Source organism: Perna viridis, chromosome 5 (genome assembly GCF_037379345.1).
Source record: "Perna viridis isolate PV_CMFRI_1.1 ecotype Kerala chromosome 5, ASM3737934v1, whole genome shotgun sequence".
In the NCBI taxonomy this organism is placed as follows: Eukaryota; Metazoa; Mollusca; class Bivalvia; order Mytilida; family Mytilidae; genus Perna; species Perna viridis.
The window spans coordinates 47,920,944-47,942,836 of record NC_142449.1 but is presented as its reverse complement, the minus strand read 5'-3'; the positions used below and the strand labels follow the sequence as shown (position 1 = coordinate 47,942,836).

General features: G+C 32.2%; 3 protein-coding genes and 1 pseudogene across 5 annotated transcripts; 1 reads left to right on the top strand and 3 right to left on the bottom strand.

Moving 5' to 3' along the window:
* Positions 1-1,380: 1,380 nt before the first annotated feature.
* On the bottom strand, positions 1,381-6,656 carry LOC148618019 (electron transfer flavoprotein subunit beta-like). Its single transcript, XM_088585811.1, has 7 exons — positions 6,512-6,656; positions 5,766-5,924; positions 5,260-5,418; positions 4,400-4,462; positions 3,493-3,651; positions 2,670-2,867; positions 1,381-1,531 (listed from the first exon to the last, which is right to left on the bottom strand). The coding sequence occupies exons 1-6, from the start codon at positions 6,566-6,568 to the stop codon at positions 2,697-2,699; spliced, it is 768 nt and encodes a 255-aa protein (XP_088441937.1). The 5' UTR covers positions 6,569-6,656; the 3' UTR covers positions 1,381-1,531; positions 2,670-2,696.
* A 120-nt stretch (positions 6,657-6,776) lies between these two features.
* LOC148618018 (phosphatidylglycerophosphatase and protein-tyrosine phosphatase 1-like) lies at positions 6,777-13,039 on the top strand. Of its 2 annotated transcripts, XM_088585813.1 has the most exons (6): positions 6,777-6,851; positions 7,786-8,027; positions 8,659-8,739; positions 10,342-10,533; positions 11,326-11,479; positions 12,439-12,489. In XM_088585813.1, the coding sequence occupies exons 2-5, from the start codon at positions 7,878-7,880 to the stop codon at positions 11,467-11,469; spliced, it is 567 nt and encodes a 188-aa protein (XP_088441939.1). In that variant the 5' UTR covers positions 6,777-6,851; positions 7,786-7,877; the 3' UTR covers positions 11,470-11,479; positions 12,439-12,489. The 2 variants fall into 2 exon arrangements, with proteins under 2 accessions (XP_088441939.1, XP_088441938.1); XM_088585812.1 differs by having other exon boundaries at positions 11,326-13,039.
* A 501-nt stretch (positions 13,040-13,540) lies between these two features.
* On the bottom strand, positions 13,541-21,299 carry LOC148618016 (pterin-4-alpha-carbinolamine dehydratase-like). 2 transcript variants are annotated; one of them, XM_088585815.1, is made up of 4 exons: positions 21,153-21,299; positions 16,127-16,264; positions 15,424-15,504; positions 13,541-14,305 (listed from the first exon to the last, which is right to left on the bottom strand). In XM_088585815.1, exons 1-4 carry the CDS (start codon positions 21,219-21,221, stop codon positions 14,204-14,206), a joined length of 390 nt encoding a protein of 129 aa, XP_088441941.1. In that variant the 5' UTR covers positions 21,222-21,299; the 3' UTR covers positions 13,541-14,203. The 2 variants fall into 2 exon arrangements, with proteins under 2 accessions (XP_088441941.1, XP_088441940.1); XM_088585814.1 differs by lacking the exon at positions 21,153-21,299 and adding an exon at positions 17,056-17,238.
* LOC148618017 (uncharacterized) lies at positions 17,242-18,679 on the bottom strand (annotated as a pseudogene).
* Positions 21,300-21,893: the final 594 nt, after the last annotated feature.

The window sequence follows — 21,893 nt, the reverse complement described above, 5'->3', positions numbered from 1 at the left end:
CAATTTGGACTAAAAATGAAGTACGGTAGCTGTCACTCAGTTGTTTCAATCCTGCACAGTTGGAAGTCAGAGTGAATACTGTTGTTGAAATAATTTTTTTATGGCTGGTTGTTGATTGATTCTTATCTAATGCCGTAAGTAGGTATTTCACACATTTAACCACAATTGGCAACATATACTGTAATGTGATAAATACGTCAAAATCCAATACTTGTAACAGAGCCAGAACCTAAACACAGGAAACAAAGATGATCTACACAATGTAGTGAACCAAATAAAATAGATTATACATAAAACTGAAAATAGAAGAAACAAGACATCAGACAGAAAACTAAAGCACTAGAAATACGAACTTCCACAAAGTATATCAATTAAACAGACCCTGCTGTGAACAGTCATAATGAACATTTGGTAAGTGGAACCACAACCTCATTTATAGGGGACAAACCCACTTTTACTAGAACATCATGGCCCAAAGTACCAAAAAGCGACATGCATTGATAGTACATGGCTCTGAAGTCAAACAAATAAATCAAATACTGAAGTCTTCAAAGTCCCTAATTGTCAAATATTCTCTGTCACTAACTTTTGGCTTATTTTCAACATTTGAAATGGCATGAATGCGATATGCTCTGAAGTCGTGTGACTTCCGCAAAAATCTTGGTTTCCGTGATATGATTGCTTACTCTTTCATAACCATGACGACCCGAATGTTTTCAATTACCCCGACCAGATTAAACAACTAGCAATGGCTAAATATAGATATTGGGTTCCTCTTAATATAATTGACCTATATAACTATATATAGTCAATTGTAACGAGCCCCTGTATTTGAATCAGAAACTGGGTAATATTACATTCAATGCTAACCGATCTTTTCATCCTTTAATGTAAACTTCTTTTCTCATACAAGCAAAAAAATAAAAAAACACAGACATGTGTATGATAGTTTTTAAAAGAGGTACATTGTAGCGATCTTTGGGACACTTATGATATTGACCAGGGAACCAGATTAAATAACTGGCAGTGAATATTAATAGATATTGGGGCCCTGCTAATGCATTTTACCTATATAGTCTTGTAACGAGCCCCTGTACCTGAATTGGAAACTGGGTAATGTTCAATGCTAACCAATCATTTCATGTTAACTTCCCATTCTCATACAAGCAAGAAACACATGAAGAACACACATGTATGAGATTTAAGAGGTATATTTTTATCTTGTATGAAGCTAGAACTATGATGGTACGGTGGTAAACAAAGCACAGATCTGCAGCATTACATGGGGTGTAAATATATATTATTATGCAAATCATATGTGAATATAAAGAACTGAAATTACAAGTACCAGCAACTTAAAAATGAATAAGGTATAATAAATTTATTTTCACAATTTTAATATTTTAATAACTCTTGATTATTCAATAAATAACAAAACTTGTTCTCAAGCAAGATGTAATTCCATTCAAAACTGTTCATATCAAATTGTCAGCACCACCAAGGATGGAATTCTCCTGTTTGTTGGTCCATTCTACAAAATAGAAATGAACAAGTTGATATTGTTTTTAGACATAAAAATTCACACAGATTTTCCAGAAAGACAAGTGAAAAAGTGTCATTATTCAGATATTATAGCATAGTTTAACGTTATAAATGTAACAGAGATATGACAATACTCAATGGTCTCAAGGACTGTGTTTGTTTTATTACAGGTTCAAACCAAAAAAATACTTGAAGTCTAAGTGAATGACCATTTTATTCCAAGAAGGGGAAAGGCTGTCAGTTTTTGTAAAAGCTAGGCCTGGAAAAATTGGAAATAATTATTCTGGCCTCCACTATATATATATATATATAAACAAAAACTTTCTGGCCTTCATATTCTACAATTCAGTACCCCCGGTACAATGAAAGTAAATAATCTAGACAAATAGCATTTGAAAATGAATTTTCTGATTCACACATTTAAAAAAAAGTTCTGCCCTGACTGAAACTGCCAGGCCACACCTCAGACTCAAATGGTTGTCCCCTAACTTCATTCTAACAATCTAGATTACTCATATATTCAGTGTTAAATTTCCTGATTATTCAGAACTTGATCTAGACAGTTTTAAATGTGAATTTTTATTTGTTCTACTGATTATTTCTCTGTATGAAAATTTCACTGTTGCCAAAAACTTTTCAGCCACATGCCCAAACTATAACTTAAAAATGTATTTTTCACAGTAGAACGAAACTTCTATGAACTTCTATCATAGTAAATCAAATAGTACTTGATTTGGCCACACTGCTACACAGGCTAATATTTTTCATGTGAAGTTCATGTTAATCAAGCTTCACGTGAAATTCATGTGAACTTCACATGAAATTAACATGATTTTCTCATAAAATTCACTTAACATGACTTTCATGTTATAATACATGTGAATTTCATGTGAAGACTTGATTCACCTGAATTTAACATGAAATTTATCATGCAGTTTATTTGCTCAATTCAGATGAAAATCATGTGAAATTCATGTGAAAATCACAAGAAACAATTTTTCCAGTGTAGTGGTTAGAGGATTTGGCCACACTGCTCATGGTTAGTGTTAAACACTGGAAACAATATTTCTATGGATGAATGTAAATGAATGAATTAGTATTAAAAAGCATCTTTAATTTTAACGTACCTGAAACTAATCATATATTAAGCTAAATCATACAAGTCCAGCGTCTTTTAATTTAGAAACTAACTCCTCAACACTTTCTACTTTCTGCCCTGCCTCTCTAACAGGTGGATCTTCAACACTGAGGATTTCTTGTCGTGGACTAATATCTACTCCTAAATCTGCTGGCGTTTTTGTAGCTAATGGTTTCTTTTTGGCTTTCTATAATATATAATTTGCAAGATTAGTTTTGAAATGTTACCACAGATAAATAACACAAAATGCATATACTGTGAAACCTAAAGAATCCAAAAAACTGTCTAAGGCAAATACTTTATAAAGAATGTGTTTTGAACCTTGGTAAGTTAACACTTGTCTAAACCACAACAACTTTTAAGTCCCAAGGATTTTTGACAGATTTCACTGTAATAATTTGTTTTTTATTAAAATTTTGTTTGCATTAATTACTGCCAATATTTTCAAAATAAAAGTGAGTTTAATTTATGGCAGCAATATTGGCAAGTAGAGAGAATAATAACATGAAGTTCTATTAATGAGATTGCAAGCCTATTGCATCTATAGCATTAAGTGGAACACCATTATATTATATAGAGAATAACAGCAGTTTTAAAGGCAAGACAAAAAATATCACAGTGAGCCTAATAGGAGGGGATGTAATGTTCTGTCCAGGCATTCAAAATAGATGTTGTCTACTGGTGATGTCACAGTCCAATTGACATATTGTTGTCTATGGAAATTAGCAATACTATATAGTAGTAGTAAGAACAATAAAAAAACAATCACTAACAATTAAGATGCCAGTAACTGACTAAACATATCAACCTACCATGATATTAGGTAATGTAGCATATCTGGGTTCATTCAATCTTAAATCTGCAGTTAACACTGCTGGTGTCTTCACTTTGATCGTCTCCAAACCACCATCAATCTCTCTCACAACCGTTAAATCATCATTGTTCTTCTCAACTTTAGATGCAAAGGTTGCCTAAAAAATCAAGTGTATACCAAGTTTAGATTATAATATCAAAATCATCAAATAAAAAGCTATGAGGACAGCAGGATGATACAACCATAGTGTTGAACCCTAAACAGTAGGGGCAAGTGCGTACACAATATTAGTTTTTGGCACACTTAAGCAAGGGGGTTAACAGTTCATTATGGACACAACAATTGGTTTGAACACAATATTGCACAAAATTAGAAATTTAATGAAAAATTTTCAAAATCGGACTAAAAATAAAAAAAGTTGATTTTTTTTAGGGTGTGGGCACTTTGACCCTTGTAACTCAAAAACCATAAGAGATGTCTGAAATCTGATTGAAAAATGTAAGCATAGATTTTCATAAGAAATCTAATAAAAAAAAACATGCAGACAGCGACAGAATGATACCATTATACGATCAAAAATTTTTGTTCATGGTTGTATAAAAATATTGAAAAAACAAAATTACTCTTCATTAATCATATATATTGATAAGTCACAATATTTTTAGCTTGGATATTTCTTGTTAGACTAGTCAAATTATACTCTGTAAAAAGATTAAAAAATTTACTTTTTAAGACTAAATACAATGTCTTAATATACTTTAATATTATCAAATATGATACAAAAATTGATACTGGGATAATTTTTTAGCCATATTTTGGACAAACTGGGAAACTTTATATGAAGAGAAAATAACCCTAATCTCAGATGTAAATTAAAGCAAACAACATCATTGGAAAAATCATACCTGAGGCCAGTCTAGTAAGGCAGCTGTCATCTGTCCTGTTTGGTTACAGTCATCATCAATGGCCTACAAAAACATTTAATCTGAAGTATCATTGCTAGTGGGTAAGCAGGGCCTAATCTAGAGGAAGAAATGAGCAAAAACTTCTCCTTGATTGTGCTCACTTCTCCCATTTGTCTTTAACCTTTGACAGGAAGTATTTTTTGTTATGGATTGCATAGACAAAAATGTCAACATTGTTATAATTAAAACAGAACTTCCTAAAACCTCCTCATCATCGATGATTACATTTGACCCTGGATAGTACAAGGTACCAATTTTTGTGGAGTCAGTTTTACTATCAATTTTAATTTTTAATTTACTGAAACACAAGATACCAGAAAATGGTAAACAAAAATACGAATGAAAAATAGACAAGAATACCCTTAAAGTGTGTTTATAACACATTTACAAAAACCAGCAGCTCCTTAAAAATATACAAAGACACATTATAGAATTGCTGTAAAATTTAATTGGTGCTGCTCCTAAGACCGAAAAACCTAAATCCATATCAGGTGCACAGTGCTCACCTTTAGCCACTAGGCCGAGGCTAGTAAAAATTAATTCAGGCTAGTTGAATCATATACAGTCCTCTGTTATTGGGCTAGTTGTTAAGAACTTTGAAAAAAAAAATGACTGCACAGTGCATTGAATAAACATTTGACTTTATTTGACATTATTATTACATATTGATCAAGAAAATAAATGTGAGACATTGTACAATGTTTAGTCTACCTACATATTGTTGTACATGATAATTACTATAAATTGCAGATAAGGCAATTAAAATGTATACTGATAAAAGAAATAACCCAAAGCAATACCTGTTTGCCTAGTATAACTAAGTCAGCCTTTTCATCTTGAGCAAGTTTGGCTAACATTTTTGAGACATGTAATGGCTGGAGTCCTTCATACACTTTGGCATCAATATTGACATGAATTGCTTTGTCAGCTCCCATAGCTAAGGCAGTTCTAAGGGTTTCCTGAAATACAAAAAATACATGAAAAATCATAATCAGACACTTTTCATATCAACCTCTGCAGCAACTTCATGTGTATAATACAGTAAAGCCAATAATTTTTGTCGAGTGCTAATTTTGTCAAATATAAACAATCTGACTAAAAATGCCATAACTAATTCAACAAAATATTAACACTGAGCTTAATCCCTTAGTGCACCAATTAGTATATGCCAAAATCATACTGGCAAAATTTTACATACTTTTTAACTCAGCAGTATTTCCTTTAGTTGAGACTAAAAAGTATGCAGAACTGTTGCCAAAAAGCACGTAGATTTTTGAAATAAGGAAAAAATTGCAATGATGTGTACCTGACATTGTTGTGGGCCACATGATACTGCTATCACTTCTGATGCAATTTTCTTCTCTTTTAACCTCACTGCTTCCTCAATGGCAATTTCATCAAAAGGATTCATACTGTGTTTGACTCCATCTGTAACAACTCCAGTCTTATCTGGCTTCACACGAATCTGAAAAATACATGTATGTAAGAATTGATAATTTACACCATACGTGTTGAGTGCAATGTATTGGATATGTTTCCAGCTTGCAAACTAATGACACACACTCTTGTTATCTTTATACTGCCACATAATTAACTTAGAAAAATGCTTTAAGCACGGTCAATTTGTTGTTTTAATCAGGCAACATTGAAACATGTTCATGTCCATTGAGATGCAAATATAAATGTACAGTCAATGCATTTTGACTGCTCAAATTGAAAGATTGCACAATAATTAATGTTGGTAAATGACCTTAGAAAATGAACTTTCCGTATAGAGTTAATTGCAAATATCAACAAAAAAATTAAAGCATCAAAAGGTAGAATCGAAAGTTGGCTGCAATTGTATAAGAGACCGAAGTCTTTGCCATTTTTATAATGAATTTGTAGTAAACAAGTTACAATGTAAGAAACAGTAAGATAAGGTGAATGTCAAAGGGCATAAAGTCTCATAAAAACGTGACATTTTGGCACGAATTTCGATTCAGTGAACGGAACATGTTTGCAGTATTTGTTTTGCAATATATTAACAGCCCCTGATAGCAAATGACTTACTTTAACAGCATAATCTATCACTCTCTTACAACCGACCAACACTCTCATTGCTGACATTTTGACCTTTGACCTGGGAGAATATGTTGTTTAATTTTATATACCGTACTGACTGTAAATAGGCTCTTTTCAACTTGTTTTCGGTCGGCTATTAGAGAAAAGTTTCTATCATAAACATATACGAAGTGTAAAAAAAAACATAATGAAATACATTTAGTGAAAACTTATTGAAAATATTACACAGTTTACCAATGAATTATCCCTTTGCACTATATTTGGTTTTCAATGCAAAAGAGTTCCAGACAGAAGTCCTTGCAGAATACATAAAAAAAAATTCGTATCGGTATGTTCTGAAATCGTTAACATTAATCGTATACATTTCTCCTTATGAAACGAATCACCTACAAAATAAAGTAAGGGTATGGCCACAAACATAGCATCTAACCATAAAAATAATGTGGAACTAGAAAAACTGAGTAAAGCTCACTATAGGCATTACCCCTGCTCCCCTACCCAGAAACCATGTTAAATCCCGTAAGTGATTTAAGACATTCAGATATAAAAACAAAATAGGAGGTACAAAATGGCATCACGTAATAAATAAACTGTGAATATTTCATCAAATTCCAATGAGTAGATACCGTGATCACTACTAGTATGTAGCTCCTGCTTTTCGAGCAGGGGTATTATTATTATTTCTACCAACAGTTTGCATATCATAGTCTTTTCTCTATATTTTTTTAGAAGTTATCATTAAATATTTTTTAACTGGTTTTATCATTTTTTGTGTTATATGATTTGTTCTATATTTTTTGCCCTTTTTGTTTTTTATTATTTTGCTTGGTTGCCTCCAACATCAGTTTTACAAAATGCCACTGCAAATGCCATGATAATCTTGACTGGTACAACAGCAGAGCATGATGCACTTGACAAAGTGCATCAGCCAGGAATCTAAACTCGTAAGCTGATGCTCTACCAACTGAGCTCAAGGAATACTCCACTAGCTTAACTATTAATGGTGCATGATATTTAAATCTTGAACTTATGAGAGGAAGCCACCACTACATTTTTCAATGTACTGTGAAAGAAATGAAAACCTGAAAACAATGAATTCAAGAACCCATGAACCCTTATCAATGAAAATTGGTATCCATGAATTAAAGTACTTTCACTGTCTTTCCCTTCCTTGTGTGAACCTCCAGAAGTTCAGTATTGCCAATACCTCTTTTGATTGATCATCAAATATCTGTGTATATATATTTATTTATTCATTTCAGGTTTGACAATGAAATTTGACACGAATCGAAATTTTATCTGAGCTATACCAGTTTTCATCAAGAAGCCATTTTTGCTGAAAGCAAGACTAAACATGTCTGGAACTTTGTTTGGGAAGGTGGCATTTTATCCCACTCTTTATTTCAACATGTTAATGTCTAAAGTTTCGAGCAGGGCATGGTATAACAGAATTGACGAGACTGTAGTTTTAGGAGCCCTTCCTCTCCAACAATTCTGTAAACAGGTAACTTATTGTTGTGGTATAGCATCTTGTGGTGCTTTCCATTAAGATTCATACACTTCAACCATGAAACCTGTTTAAATCCAACCCTTTTAGACTTTAAAATTAATTTGGTTATGACAGGTGTTCGATATACCAATGTTTGAAATACATTTATATTGATGGAAAGGGACTGTTTCAAACGGGTGTAACTGCACTACATATAAAATTACTGTCCAGGAAGCAAATGTTTACAGATGCTGGATGACAGTACCTGTCTGTGATGTTACCATTATACTACTGCATATATTGTTCATATAACACAACTGCAAATTTTTCCAAGGTGATATTAATAAATCATTGATTGTTATAAAGTTGCTTTCAAATAGATTCCCTATATTGATATGATTAATTGCACTTGTACATGTATTTAAAGTAATGATTTAAAAGATTTGTTAAATAACTGTTGTTTGAATATTTTTATATATATATATGTTTACATGCCTAGGAATGACATTTCAAATAAAATCTAAATTTGGAAAAATTACTATTAATTTCATTATAAAGTCACACCAGACAGTATGATTAAATCACCTCTTTATTTTAGTGACTTACTGTATGTTTACTTCCATGACAATTTACTATGTATTTGTAGCTTGTAGAAGAAGAAAATGTAAAAGGTGTAGTAAGCTTGAATGAAGAATGGGAGATGAAAGGAATGATGCCAACAGAACAGGTATTTTAAATAAACATGTTACCATAAATTGGGATATTTTGTGTTGGGTAATTTTGGTGGTTTTCTGACAAAACATGCATGTTTAAATATGGTGTTTTATTTTGCCTTTTCTTCAGAGCGAAAACAATCCATCTAATGCTACCAGTAACAGATTAATTCTAATGCTACCAGTAACAGATTAATTCTAATGCTACCAGTGGCAGATTAATTCTAATGCTACCAGTAACAGATTAATTCTAATGCTACCATTGGCAGATTAATTCTAATGCTACCATTGGCAGATTAATTCTAATGCTACCAGTGGCAGATTAATTCTAGCTCTATCAGTGGCAGATTAATTCTAATGCTACCAGTGGCAGATTAATTCAAATGCTACCAGTAACAGATTAATTCTAATTCTACCAGTGGCAGATTAATTCTAATGCTACCAGTAACAGATTAATTCTAGCTCTACCAGTAACAGATTAATTCTAATTCTACCAGTAACAGATTAATTCTAATGCTACCAGTGGCAGATTAATTCTAATGTTACCAGTGGCAGATTAATTCTAATGCTACCAGTGGCAGATTAATTCTAATGCTACCAGTAACAGATTAATTCTAGCTCTACCAGTAACAGATTAATTCTAATGCTACCAGTGGCAGATTAATTCTAATGCTACCAGTAACAGATTAATTCTAATGCTACCAGTAACAGATTAATTATAATTCTATCAGTGGTTGATTAATTCTAATGCTACCAGTAACAGATTAATTCTAATGCTACCAGTAACAGATTAATTATAATTCTATCAGTGGTTGATTAATTCTAATGCTACCAGTAACAGATTAATTGTAATGCTACCAGTAACAGATTAATTCTAATGCTACCAGTGGCAGATTAATTCTAATGTTACCAGTGGCAGATTAATTGTAATGCTACCAGTAACAGATTAATTCTAATGCTACCATTGGCAGATTAATTCTAATGCTACCAGTAACAGATTAATTTCTCCAGTTTTCTTTTAAAGGAATAAACCAAAATAAAACTACAACCAAAATATTCCAATTTATGGTGTATGGACATTCTTCTTTCTTAGAATTCTGACTGTCATTATGGAACTTAGGGTGGTTTCAAGTTTAAGGGGGCACAGGTTGTCAAGCAGAAAAAAACATTTGGAGAGCAATACTTTATTAAGTATCTTCCCTAATAATGAAACTGTAAGTACCTATGTTTCTACGAGTTTTGCTAACTCAATGTGTTACTCCATTCCTCTTTCGTCTACCCTGGACATGACTTTTTATGAGCAACTCGGCAGGTGTTTCTAGAAAATCAGAAGATACTTAACCTACCGGTGCACCTGGTCCATGCTGCCAGTTTTTAGTGGAGTCGGAGTTGCTCATTTGCTTTTGTTGCTTTGTGTGTATGATTTTAGTTACTTTGTGTTCTTTGTTGTGTATGTCTGTTATCCATGTCTGGTCTTTGTCCCTGGATTACATTCTTTTGATTACCGCTATAACCTTGGTTCCCTTGATTACTCTTAAATCACAATTTATAAGTTTTACATTTCTGATGGTCTCTAAAACTAACAAAAGACTGATATTGTTTTTTACTTAATGTAGGAATGGAATGACCTGGGCGTTGAACAGTTAAAGTTACCAACTATAGATTATACAGGTACACCAAGCCAAGAAAACATACAGACTGCTGTCCACTTTATATCAAAGTTTAGGCATAGACAGGAGAGTGTATATGTACATTGTAAAGCTGGGAGAACACGGAGTACCACTATTGTGGCATGTTATCTTGTTCATGTGAGTCTTTATTATACCTGTGGCATAACGCAAGATAGATAGTGTTAACGCTGTCTGTCTGTCCATTTATATCTAGTACTAATCAACACTCATATGAAATAGCTGATTTAAATTCAATGAAACTTCCACACATTCCTTATCAAAAGATGCTATTGTTGCACCTATCGGAATGACTTTTGGATTTTCTATATGGTGTCTGGGGAGAGAAGCAAGGATTTTACCAAGTGAGCTTTGTTCATGGTTCTTCTAGTTTTATTTCTCTTACATTCTTTGTTGACTTTGTTGGATTATTATATTCACCATATTAAAATTTTTAAATTGGTATTTCATGCTTACTGAAGAAGTATAGCAGTAATGAAACTAACTGCTTGTATAAACAATTATTCTTTACTTCTAGTAACTGAAATATATATGAAAAAAATATAGAATCATTATAGATTTCATCAAGCAGAAAGAAACAAACAAAGAAACAAAAGCCAAAAAACTCAAACGTGTTGAATCAAGTCATTTTTACTTAGAATGAACTTAAGTAAAATCCATGTGTTCCAAGGTAACTTCTTTATTAGGGCTATTCCAGAAAATAGTGTATAGGGGGAGGCACTTTTAAATTGACTCCACCATGCATATAATTTTGATTATTTTCTTTCATTTTTAAGGCTAGTTATCTTAAATAGCAACCTCCCATCAAATTTTAATAGAAGTGCCTCCCCATCCTCCTCACAGTTAATTATGGAATAGCCCTTATGTAACTCATTATGATTTTTTAAAAATAAATTTTTATTTCCATTTCAGAAAAATAAATGGACACCAGAGGAAGCAGTAGAATTCATTAAGACAAAAAGACCTCATGTGTGGTTACGTGACAAACAATTAAAATCCATCCACACATTTTTTGAAAAACAGAACTCTTTTTTAGATGCTGCAGCCGGATCTTGATAGTTTCAATGTAGGTGCTTCAACAGTGTGATAAATCCAATTTCAGAAATGAAGGCTTGCCAATTTTTGAATTGTTAATTTACCAGATTTGTTTTAACCTTTATCAGGATCAAGTGGAAATGCTTTATAATTAATTTAATTTACCTATATGTTTGAAATAGTTGTTGAAAAGATTTTTTTTCTATATGCCAATGAGGTATTACCATCTAGACAGTTATAAAATTCAAAAGAGAAGAAAGCTCAAGGTTCTGCCAAGATCAAAATCTAAAATTACTGGTACCAAAAAATATGTACCAGTATGTGCATGTAAAAATCAAATTTTTTACACATTTTTTTTTAGAAAATATTGCGATGCAATGGATATGAAGTATGTAAAATACAAAAACTTTCCAGAATGGTTGTTTTAGTTTCATAATTTAGTGAAATTGACTAGGGTATGCATCCTGCATTTTGACTTGGGAAGTACCTTAGTGCTTATTCTTACAAGTCAATGCTTACTGACATGGCATCTGTTCTATTAAATGGTTGAGGCAGAACTTGTATATTTCTCTCTGCAAATGTACCGGTGTTGTCTGGTTCTGAAATATCAGTGCAAGCTCAATTTTAAGTTGCAGTGGCCAGTTTTTTTCTCATTGACTACTGTTTTTAACATTTTTTTAAAAGCTTTAGGATTGTTTGTTTAGTATGTTTTGTGATTATACATGTATTTGTTAGTTATATTGTTTTTGATATAAGATATATTACAGGTACTTTGTCAAGAATATGTTTTGTTAACTGAATTAACCACATAAGTCTTATCACAAGATATTTTATGCACTACAAGACCAGGTCTCAGCAACATTAAATTTGAAAAATTACCTTTGTCTAAGAAAGTTTTTAACTATTTGTGACGTCATCAATTTCTAATACTTTGATTGGAGTTTCCATGGAAGTAAAGAATATTCACAGACTTAAGTATTTTTTTTTCAGTTTTGTGGTGCTATGGCCAGGGCATTAATAAATGAAGATACTGTAAACAAACTTTTTTTATGATTAACAATGTCCCCTTTTCCCCTACAGATTGAAGTTGAATTATCCCCCTTTACCAACATAGCCCTATTGGAACAAATATTCACAGCATTCAAACCAGATACAGCTCAATTATTCATATTGGGATATATATTGGACACCTATTTTGCCTACAATGCTTATTCTATAAGGGTCATAACCCTTTAAATCTGTCAAATCATTCCATCTTTGGAATGAATCAAGTACACAAGAAAAATTACAAAATATGTTTCTCATATGTTTAGGACCATCATGAAAAACATATAAAAAAAACATATGATTAGGACTAACAAATAAATTCATGAAAAAAAAAGGTAAATAAAAATCAAATGGTCAATATATGTATCCCATAGGACTTAGTGTAAGAAAATGGTTTTCATATTATGTAGAAAAAAAAACTTGTTTCCATGTGATTTTATACACAGAAAAAACATTAATTTGCATATTAGTCCAAAACATATTTTATTTGTTTTAAAACATAAAAAATACGAGAACATATTTTGCAATAAATGCCCAGAAACCAGAGATGTGTTGGTTTTTGGCCCCTCCCTTCACTGATATGATAACAAGGAAGGATACCCAAAACAAAAACAAAAAAAAACGAACAAACAAATTAAACCCTTCTGTTGGAAGATTTATTGATTTTCACCCAGTTTGTGCCCTTTTCAGTCCCCAATTCCTAATGATGTTGGTAATATACACCAAAATCAATCAGTCTGACCTTTGTAGTATGTAGAACATTTTGTTACTATATCCATTTGCTTAATTACTTGAGTTTTATAGTTACATTCAATGAAACACTATCTTTTGGCCTTTAATTTCAAAATGTTAGGAGCCAGAACTTCAATAATCAATAGAAATCTTTTTTATGGTTATCAAGATCTGCAAACTAATATTCAAGCTACAACATGGAAGTCATGGGTCTACCGACAATGACAACAAAGAAAGCACTATTCCATTATATACGACCCCAATTTTTTTGCAGATATCACAAATAATATGGTGTCTTAGGCATACAAATTAATCACAATCAATCAAATGGTTTAATTGAACTAAATGGTACATAAGGATATATGAGACTTTAGTACAAAGACCAGCTTTAATAATGTAAATTCCATGATAAATAACAAATATTGCTTCAAAAATTTTACAAGCTGCATTTATTGTGAACTAGTAGAACTGACTCTGAGTAGCTTGAAAATTAGCACATGATTGTCATGTTTGACTAGTTCCTCTCTTTTAAATGATCCAAATCTATTTCTTTTTTCATAATTTACATGTATCAAACAAGAAGACACTAAACATAACACAGTCTCTAACAGTCACACCAGATTTCTCTCCTCCTGAATTATATATTGGAATGTATAGTTAGACCAACTATTGTACTGTGTTTCCAGTGAGTAGGTGGGAACTTCCATGTTAAAGAGCCATACTTTTGTATATTTGTTTAAACTTTGCTTTAAATCTGAAATGTTCTGAATGATGGATTGAAAACTGGACGGAATTTTATATAAACGGAGTAAGTAAAGTTGCCAGTAACAATATATATGGAAAACTAAAATTGCCCATAAAGAAATCTTTGATTGTTATTTTCAATTTGCTTGTAAATTATTTAATAATTATCAATCAAAACACTACTGAAAACACAGAAAAAATAGTTTTTGGTCCAATTATTCTTTGACTCCTGCTACTTCTCAACAGCTCCAGCAGCAGTTTCTATAAAGGTAGCAAGCTTAACATCCCTCTGGGAAAGACCTCCAACATCATGTGTGCTCAGAGTTATCTGCACCTAAATTAGAAATGGAAAAAAATCAAAATAAAATATGAAAACATTTAATATATCTATGCTTTCAATCTTTGTTTATCTATTGCCGTACCTTAAATATATTAGGGTTACTGATCAGCGAGCAGATCTCACCCTTCTCACCGCATTAACAATTCTCATGAATCTGCTCACAAATTTTTGTTATTGTTTTAGAGCAAATATTAGCCATCTGTTAAGACAACATATCTGAACTTTAAGGCATGAATTTGTACTATAGGATGGGATGATAATTGGGTGAAGAAAACTACACCTTAACCAGAATATATATTGACCGGGGCACCTTAACCAGAATATATTATTGACCTGGGCACCTTAACCAGAATATATATATTGACCTGGGCACCTTAACCAGAATAAATATTGACTAGGGCACCTTAACCAGAATATATATTGACCAGGGCACCCAAACCAGAATATTTATTGACCTGGGTACCTTAACCAGAATATATATTGACCTAAGCATCTTAACCAGAATACATATTGACCTGGGCACCTTTTAACAGAGACTAACATGCACAGAAGTCTCTTTGGTTTGTAAAGGATTTATATTTAAATCTCATATGGATAAAAATAGGTTCATCATTTCATTTTAGTCTCTTAAGTGAGAAAATACAATACTAGTTCTCAGTTGAAATACTGAGTACCTGCACCTGTATCAAAGACAAAGTAATGTTTTATGCAGCTGGGATAAAGTGCAATGTTAGAAAATCTGTGAGGTAATTTTTTAGACAAACCATAAATTGGTCGGGGGTTCCCATAGCAAACGAGAATATTCTTTCATTTCAAATACTATAATAAGAACATTAAACAAAGAGATAGAAACTCAATTAACAAACTCCTAGTTAACAATGTAATGTGAACTTGTTTAAGACAGTGAAACCTGTCTAAACCAAACCCAGAATAAACTGGAAACCTGTCTAAACCAAACTCAAAATGAACTGAAAATCTGTCTAAAGGAAACACTTGTTAAAATTCCTTCTAATCAGTTTATAACTTGGAAATCCAAATATCTGTCTAAACTGGAAAAATTCTATTGTTCAAAAGGTGTTTTGTTAAGTCAAGTCTCGCTATATATTACTCACTTTATTATAAACATTAAACCATTCAGGGTGATGGTCCATTTTGTCTGCTAACAAGGCAACTCTGGTCATGAATCCAAATGCCTGCAATGAAAAGTTTTCAAATTGCAGTAATGAAAATTGTTTAAATGTTAATCATACTACAAATATCTAAAGCTCCTATACAGTTAGTGTTAGGGTTGATTTTGATACATACATAGATCTTACAATGACTACTGTCAATGAGTTACAAGGGGATATAATACAATTTTACGTTTTTATTTCATTTTCACAACTTCTAAATGCAACATTATGTTATTACTTCAACATGTTAAATGTAAATAATGTAGAAAACAACAAAATCAGAAAAAAGGGGTTTTCTTGTCTTTGAGCATATGTTTAGATTTTTCATCTTGCAGGAACACACAATGTTATTACCCTCCACTGTTTAAGTTTGTTCCTACTTTTGTGGTTTTAAGAAGGTAGACCTAGGGTAAGGGACATAACTCTTGAAATCAGTGATATGTTTGTATCAGATTCAATTCCACCAAAGCCTATCAAGCATTCATTTGAAACAGAATGAAATCAGTCCAAGTTACTTTGATGCTTACATGAGATTGATGTAAAACACTGAATACAAATGTTTGAATGATTTGTAAGAGTTGTGTCTACCTCCTTAAAGAATATTCCAGAGCCAAAGCAGTGTGTATACATACATTTATCATACCTGATTGAAATCTTTGAACAGGAATTCTTTATAGATGGCATCCCTTCCTTCTACCATTGTCCAACCAACATTTTTAAGGGGAGATAATGAGGTATCTCTCTCAGCATCTGTCAATTTTGCCCTTTTTGCATCTGAAGCCTAAAACAAACATAAAAAATAAAAGCTTAAAATGGTTACTAGAATAATTTTCAACACAGGTATCCATTCAATTTTTTGCATATAAACCTGGAAATCTTTATTCAACACCTAGTGCATGTAAATCATATATGCAATTGCCCAAGAAGTATTGAGTTGTTAAAACTGTACCAAAACTAACATTAACTTTTAATTCAAATTCTTATAAAATTATTTTTGATTCTGCCTAATGAATGTTACTGCCTTCCTGTCTGTTTGTAAATGATCTTATTACTGATCTCCAAACTGTTGGCTCTTCTACTGTAAACATACTAATTTTCGCTATTTTTGTGGTGAATCACTTCCTGCCTGAGGTTTAGGAAGACTACTACATAAAGAAGTAATTTTACAAACATTAATTTAGAAAGAACTCGGCAGCCTACACGAAACCTACTGTACTTAAGACTGGGCTACATTACCATTAAGGTCCTCACTTAGAAAATTCAAATCATAAGTCATACCACTTGATTTGTGACCCTACTAAATTGTAAGCTTCAAACATGAAAAATTACGTTATAATAAAGATAATAGATTTTCATGACTTTAAAATGATCAGCAGGAACTGTCCACCCTCCCACTTTATAAAGGGAATGGTGCTGCTTATTTCTATGTGTACATGTACTTTTTTGTAATTAACTATTTAAGATCTCCCCTGTTATGTTTTTTTAGTGTTTTTTAGATATTCTTTTTTTTTTTTTCATTGCCCCTCCTGTTGTCTTTCTCTCCTTTCCATCTTCAGTACCTTCAATTTTTACCTCCTTCAACTTGTCTAACTTTTCTCCAAAGAAGCTTACAAATGCTTCACTTTGATCATCAGAATCCATTTCTACTTCTTCTGCTTCAACAGCAGTATGCTCAACTCCAGATATATTTTCCTGAGGTTCATCCTCCCTTGTTTGATATGGCATGTTCACCTCATGTTCATTCAATTCAACCTGTGTAGTTTGTGAGTCTTGATCTACAGTATGACAAAAAAATTCTTGAGGTTTTGTTGACTCTATTGGTATTATTGAGTTTTAATGGAAATATCCCACTGTTCATAAAAGATAACTGAAGAATTGATGGTAAACTCTGCAAGCTATTACAGATGCACTGATATTTTGCAGTTCAGCCTAGTCTTCTTGTGGCATTCATCATCATACATTCTTTGAAATGACCAATAACAATCAACATCTAAAGGTTAAACAATATGGCTAGTATTGGCAGGTAAAACATACAGAATTATACAGAGGTCATGAGCCCAATCTTTTAAGTCAATTGCTATGTGTGAGGTGTGATCATCTAACAGAATGAGGATATGATCACCTGTACAACCAGGTGAAAATTTGATGAAATGTTCCTTCAACCGTTTCTGATAAATTATGTAATTGAGCATCCAGTTTGGGTCATTGTAAAATCAGATCCAGAAGTTGCACCATTCATCAAGTTATCAGTAGAGTGTTTTCCAGGAAAGGCGAAATATGGTGGAATAGCAACACCAGCTGCACTTCCACAACCTAGAATGGTTATAGTTAGTGATTTTCCAGCATTTACTGCATGGGGATGTGCATTGGCAGAGCCAAAAATAGAGGATGGTTTATGGTCAGGAGAAACACCCTTTTCATCGACAATACCGAGGGTAAATATTAGATGAGGCCTGTTAACAAGGTCATACTTGTCTATTATCAATTTTAATTCTTAGAAATATTTATCTATAATATCTTGAGTTGCACATTTAGCTTCCTGTATCCTTAAGCTACTGGGCTTAATTACTTTGAGTTCGGACCATCTATTGATAAATCCTCAAAACCATTTAAGATTTAAAGGTTCATTGTGTGTTCTGTTCCCTAGTTGAACACAGTAGTCTCTGGCTATTTCCACAACTTCTTGATGGGTATAAGTGAATCCATAGCTTTTCATGACCTTTACAAGTTCAAACAGCCTGGCTTCCTCCTCTTCATCTAAGACTAGAGCTCTCCCAGTGGTCACATGTTCAAGATCAACTTTACCTGAGAGCCTATCCCTCAAAGTTGTTCTAGGAATCCCAAATTGTACTACAGCTCAACCAACGTACATGCCATTTTTTATTGCCAAATATGCATTTGTAAAAGATATAGGACTATACAACTTATTTTTACTACAATTTTTAACTTGTTGGTCTTGCCTGAAATTGAATATCGAAACCCTGGTTACCCAATATTGTATGCATATTTTCCGCAGCAATACTTCATATTCATTCACAACATTTGGAATATTTGTACATCATACCTAAGAGTATTGATGACTATAGTTGTGGAATACATGTACATACTGGTATGAATTTTATAGATTTAATTTGGATCTGTATTCATTACATTTCACCAACTTCATACTGGTTTTTTTAAGTTTATACTCTGTCATCTTGTCTTTATTTAGTTTCTAATAGCCTTTTGTTTTGTTCTTTCTTTCTTTGAAGGTACATGTATTGGACGAAGGATTGAATGTCATATTTTAAGAATTATTCATATATTCTATGATGGATTTAAGGTTGATCATGCCTATTACATTGCACATTCTTTTTTGTCATCTTTCAAAATCATAGAGACATATATATTTTCTATGAACAAATTATATTTTAACTGATATAAAAATCATATGATTAAATCATTTCAAATGATTTTTTTACATAAAATTAGAATGGTAAAATTAGCGAAATTGTACTAAAAAAGCCTCTTCCAAGGGTAGGTAATTGGCATGAAAAATCTTTTAAAGGGGATATAATTGACGGTAAAATACTCTATTGAAATGAATAGGGAATTTTAGCTTTTATAATATTGCGCAAGAAAAAGAAGTCGCTGAGCCCTAATTTTTTATTTGAAATATTAAAGAATGTCAGTTAAGTGTTCTATTTATACAGTTATAAAAAATGTTTCCAGAAGTTTACAGAATATTGAAAATTCTGTTCAGAATCCATATAAAATGTAATAAAATTTTGGCTTTAATTAGGCTCAATTATCTCAAAATCAAGTCTGGTGTCCTATGTTTCTTATATTAATATTCTGAAGTATGTTCATTCAAGGTAATCTTTGAGAAAAACTAAGTAAATTTTTCCTGCTACTAGAAGTACTAGGTATGATCTACCTTAATAGTATTATATCGATGTTGCTTTTTTTCATGTGGGTTTCTATTTTCACAGTAGAATAACTAGCTACCAGGATAATCATTTTGTTCTAAAACAGTATTTGTATACAGAAGTTAACTGTTCAAATGGTTATAATTCATAGCAGTGTGTTTAAATGTGTAGACATATAGCTTTGATTGGGAGTCAAATCTGTTTCGTATTCACAAAACTACAGTCACTTAGCAAGCATGACACTCATTCTTTTCTACATTTGAATTTTGTGCATGTACATGAATTGTAACTTATTTCAAAGCTATGTCACTTAAATCATGATCCTTTGGGTTTTTCTAAAAGAATTGCTAATTCTTACATTTTTTTTATTGACGGTAAAAAAAAATGTTTGCTTTGGCCTACAGTGCTGGATAGGTTGTCCATACAGTTAAGACCTTCAAGCTAAGTATAATAGTGTTACAATATATTTACAATGCCAAATTTAAGTTGAGATGTGATGCCTTCATGTGTTAAATTTAGTCCCATAAATCAATGAAACAGTTTGTTTTTTTATAGTTTTCTACTGGGTAAACCATGATCTCATTCTGTTAACTTGAGGATTACCTGGTAATTCCACGCATGCTCCAATGGGTTGTATTTTGGTGTGTATATAGGAATTATTTCAACTGTTTATTTAAAAAAAAATATGGCTCAACACATTTAGAGTATTTTTACAATCAATTTTTATTGACAAACTTTTTATCAATGCAGTTAAAGGAACTTAAAGGTACATGTCTTCACTGGTTGATTTTTCTTTAGCACTAAAACAAATTTTCTTTGAATTGAGCCTAGCATTGTTCTACAACCTTTTTAATGGCAGTTGTCCAAAGCCTTCCAAGGCTTGTCAAAATGGAAGTGGGCCTGTAAAATTAACTACAACAGGCCAACAGCCACTATATAAAAATTTCTGAAAAATGTATTTCAGGCCTGTGAACTGGAAAGTTAGTTGAGAAGACTGTAACGGTGGATATGACATTGTGCGACAAACATAGGCAGTACTCACATTGGCTCCATTGTTCAGTGAAAGAAATTTGCAGTAGACCTACGGACCGAGTCTATGTAAAATTAAGTGGGTCTATGATGAAATTGGCTGAAGTTGCTTTTAAATGTACAGTGCTGTCTATGTAAGATTATGTTGACAAAAAAATCTAACAGTGATTGTTGTAAGTCTAAATTCAATCATGTGAATCACGATCAATATATTAAACAATAACCAGATGGTAGTATAAATTATGTTAATTATGTCACAATTTGGGGTATTTTGGACTTCTGGACAGTTATTTACTTATTTTTGGTATAAAAAGTATATATTAATTGATTTTACCAGCTTAACTAATTATTTCTGATATTGCATGTAGGTAGTAGGTGATAGATATCTAAATTTAAAATGCCAAGGAAGGAACAAAATTATGTTAAATCTTCATAAAACACCTTAAGTTCAGAACCTTGCCAATATTTCAAAATATCAATATTTTTGGTAATGATTATGCATCTAGCTTGGATCCATTTTTTAAAAAATCACACCATCGAAAATGATCATTGCAATCTGGTGTAGTCCAGTATCAATAAAATAACATTCAAGTCAACATTTATTTGTTCTGCCAGTTCTCACAACTTTCGATTCATGATAGTGCATGGATTTCCACAATGGCAACCCATGCCATTTGGTTTATTTTTGGTTACAAGTAACACTAAAAGTTAGTTTTCATCTAAAATACCCACCATTTTGGCAAAATAACGTGAAAAATGCTGTCGAAATTGTTGCTGAAATACCGGCTTAAAAATTTTCATCAACCTTGATTTTATGCACTTCACCTTAGAGATGGCGACTAATCCGATCTAACCAAAAGCCGAAAACTTTTCAAACAAAACAAAACATAGCAACGTACCACACAGTTAATTCATATCATAACAAAACTTTTAAATTCATACTGGTGGTTTTACTACCTCAGTCAAAAAATGGTACATGATGATGAATATCTGTTTTTTCCCTTTTCTATTCACAGTAGTCTCCTGTTAAATGGGAGTCTTGGGTGGTTATAGGGCTTAGAAGTTAAAACCACCTTATTCAGGAAAATTTTTGATAATTTTGTACAAAATTTTGCCAAAATGAGCAAATATTCAGCCTCGAACCTCCACTTTTTCCTGGACCCTCTTTTCAAAGTCTCTGGATCTGCCCCTTTCATTATTCAGTCAAACCACACATTTGAATTCACACTGAAATATTAAACTTCAGCTGAAAACTACGTTAAATGGTTTACTGAAATTCATGAAATATATTTTTTTTGATAAACCATATAATATGATAAAATTGATACTCATTGCAGTGATTTGACCATGATCTCTGATTTGTTGAGCTGTGTGCACTCTGTGGTCATTTAAATACACACTTTAACTCATGTAGTTCAACTGCTGTATGAAAATTTTTCCTTCACATGAAAAAAATAACATAAGGAGTTTCAG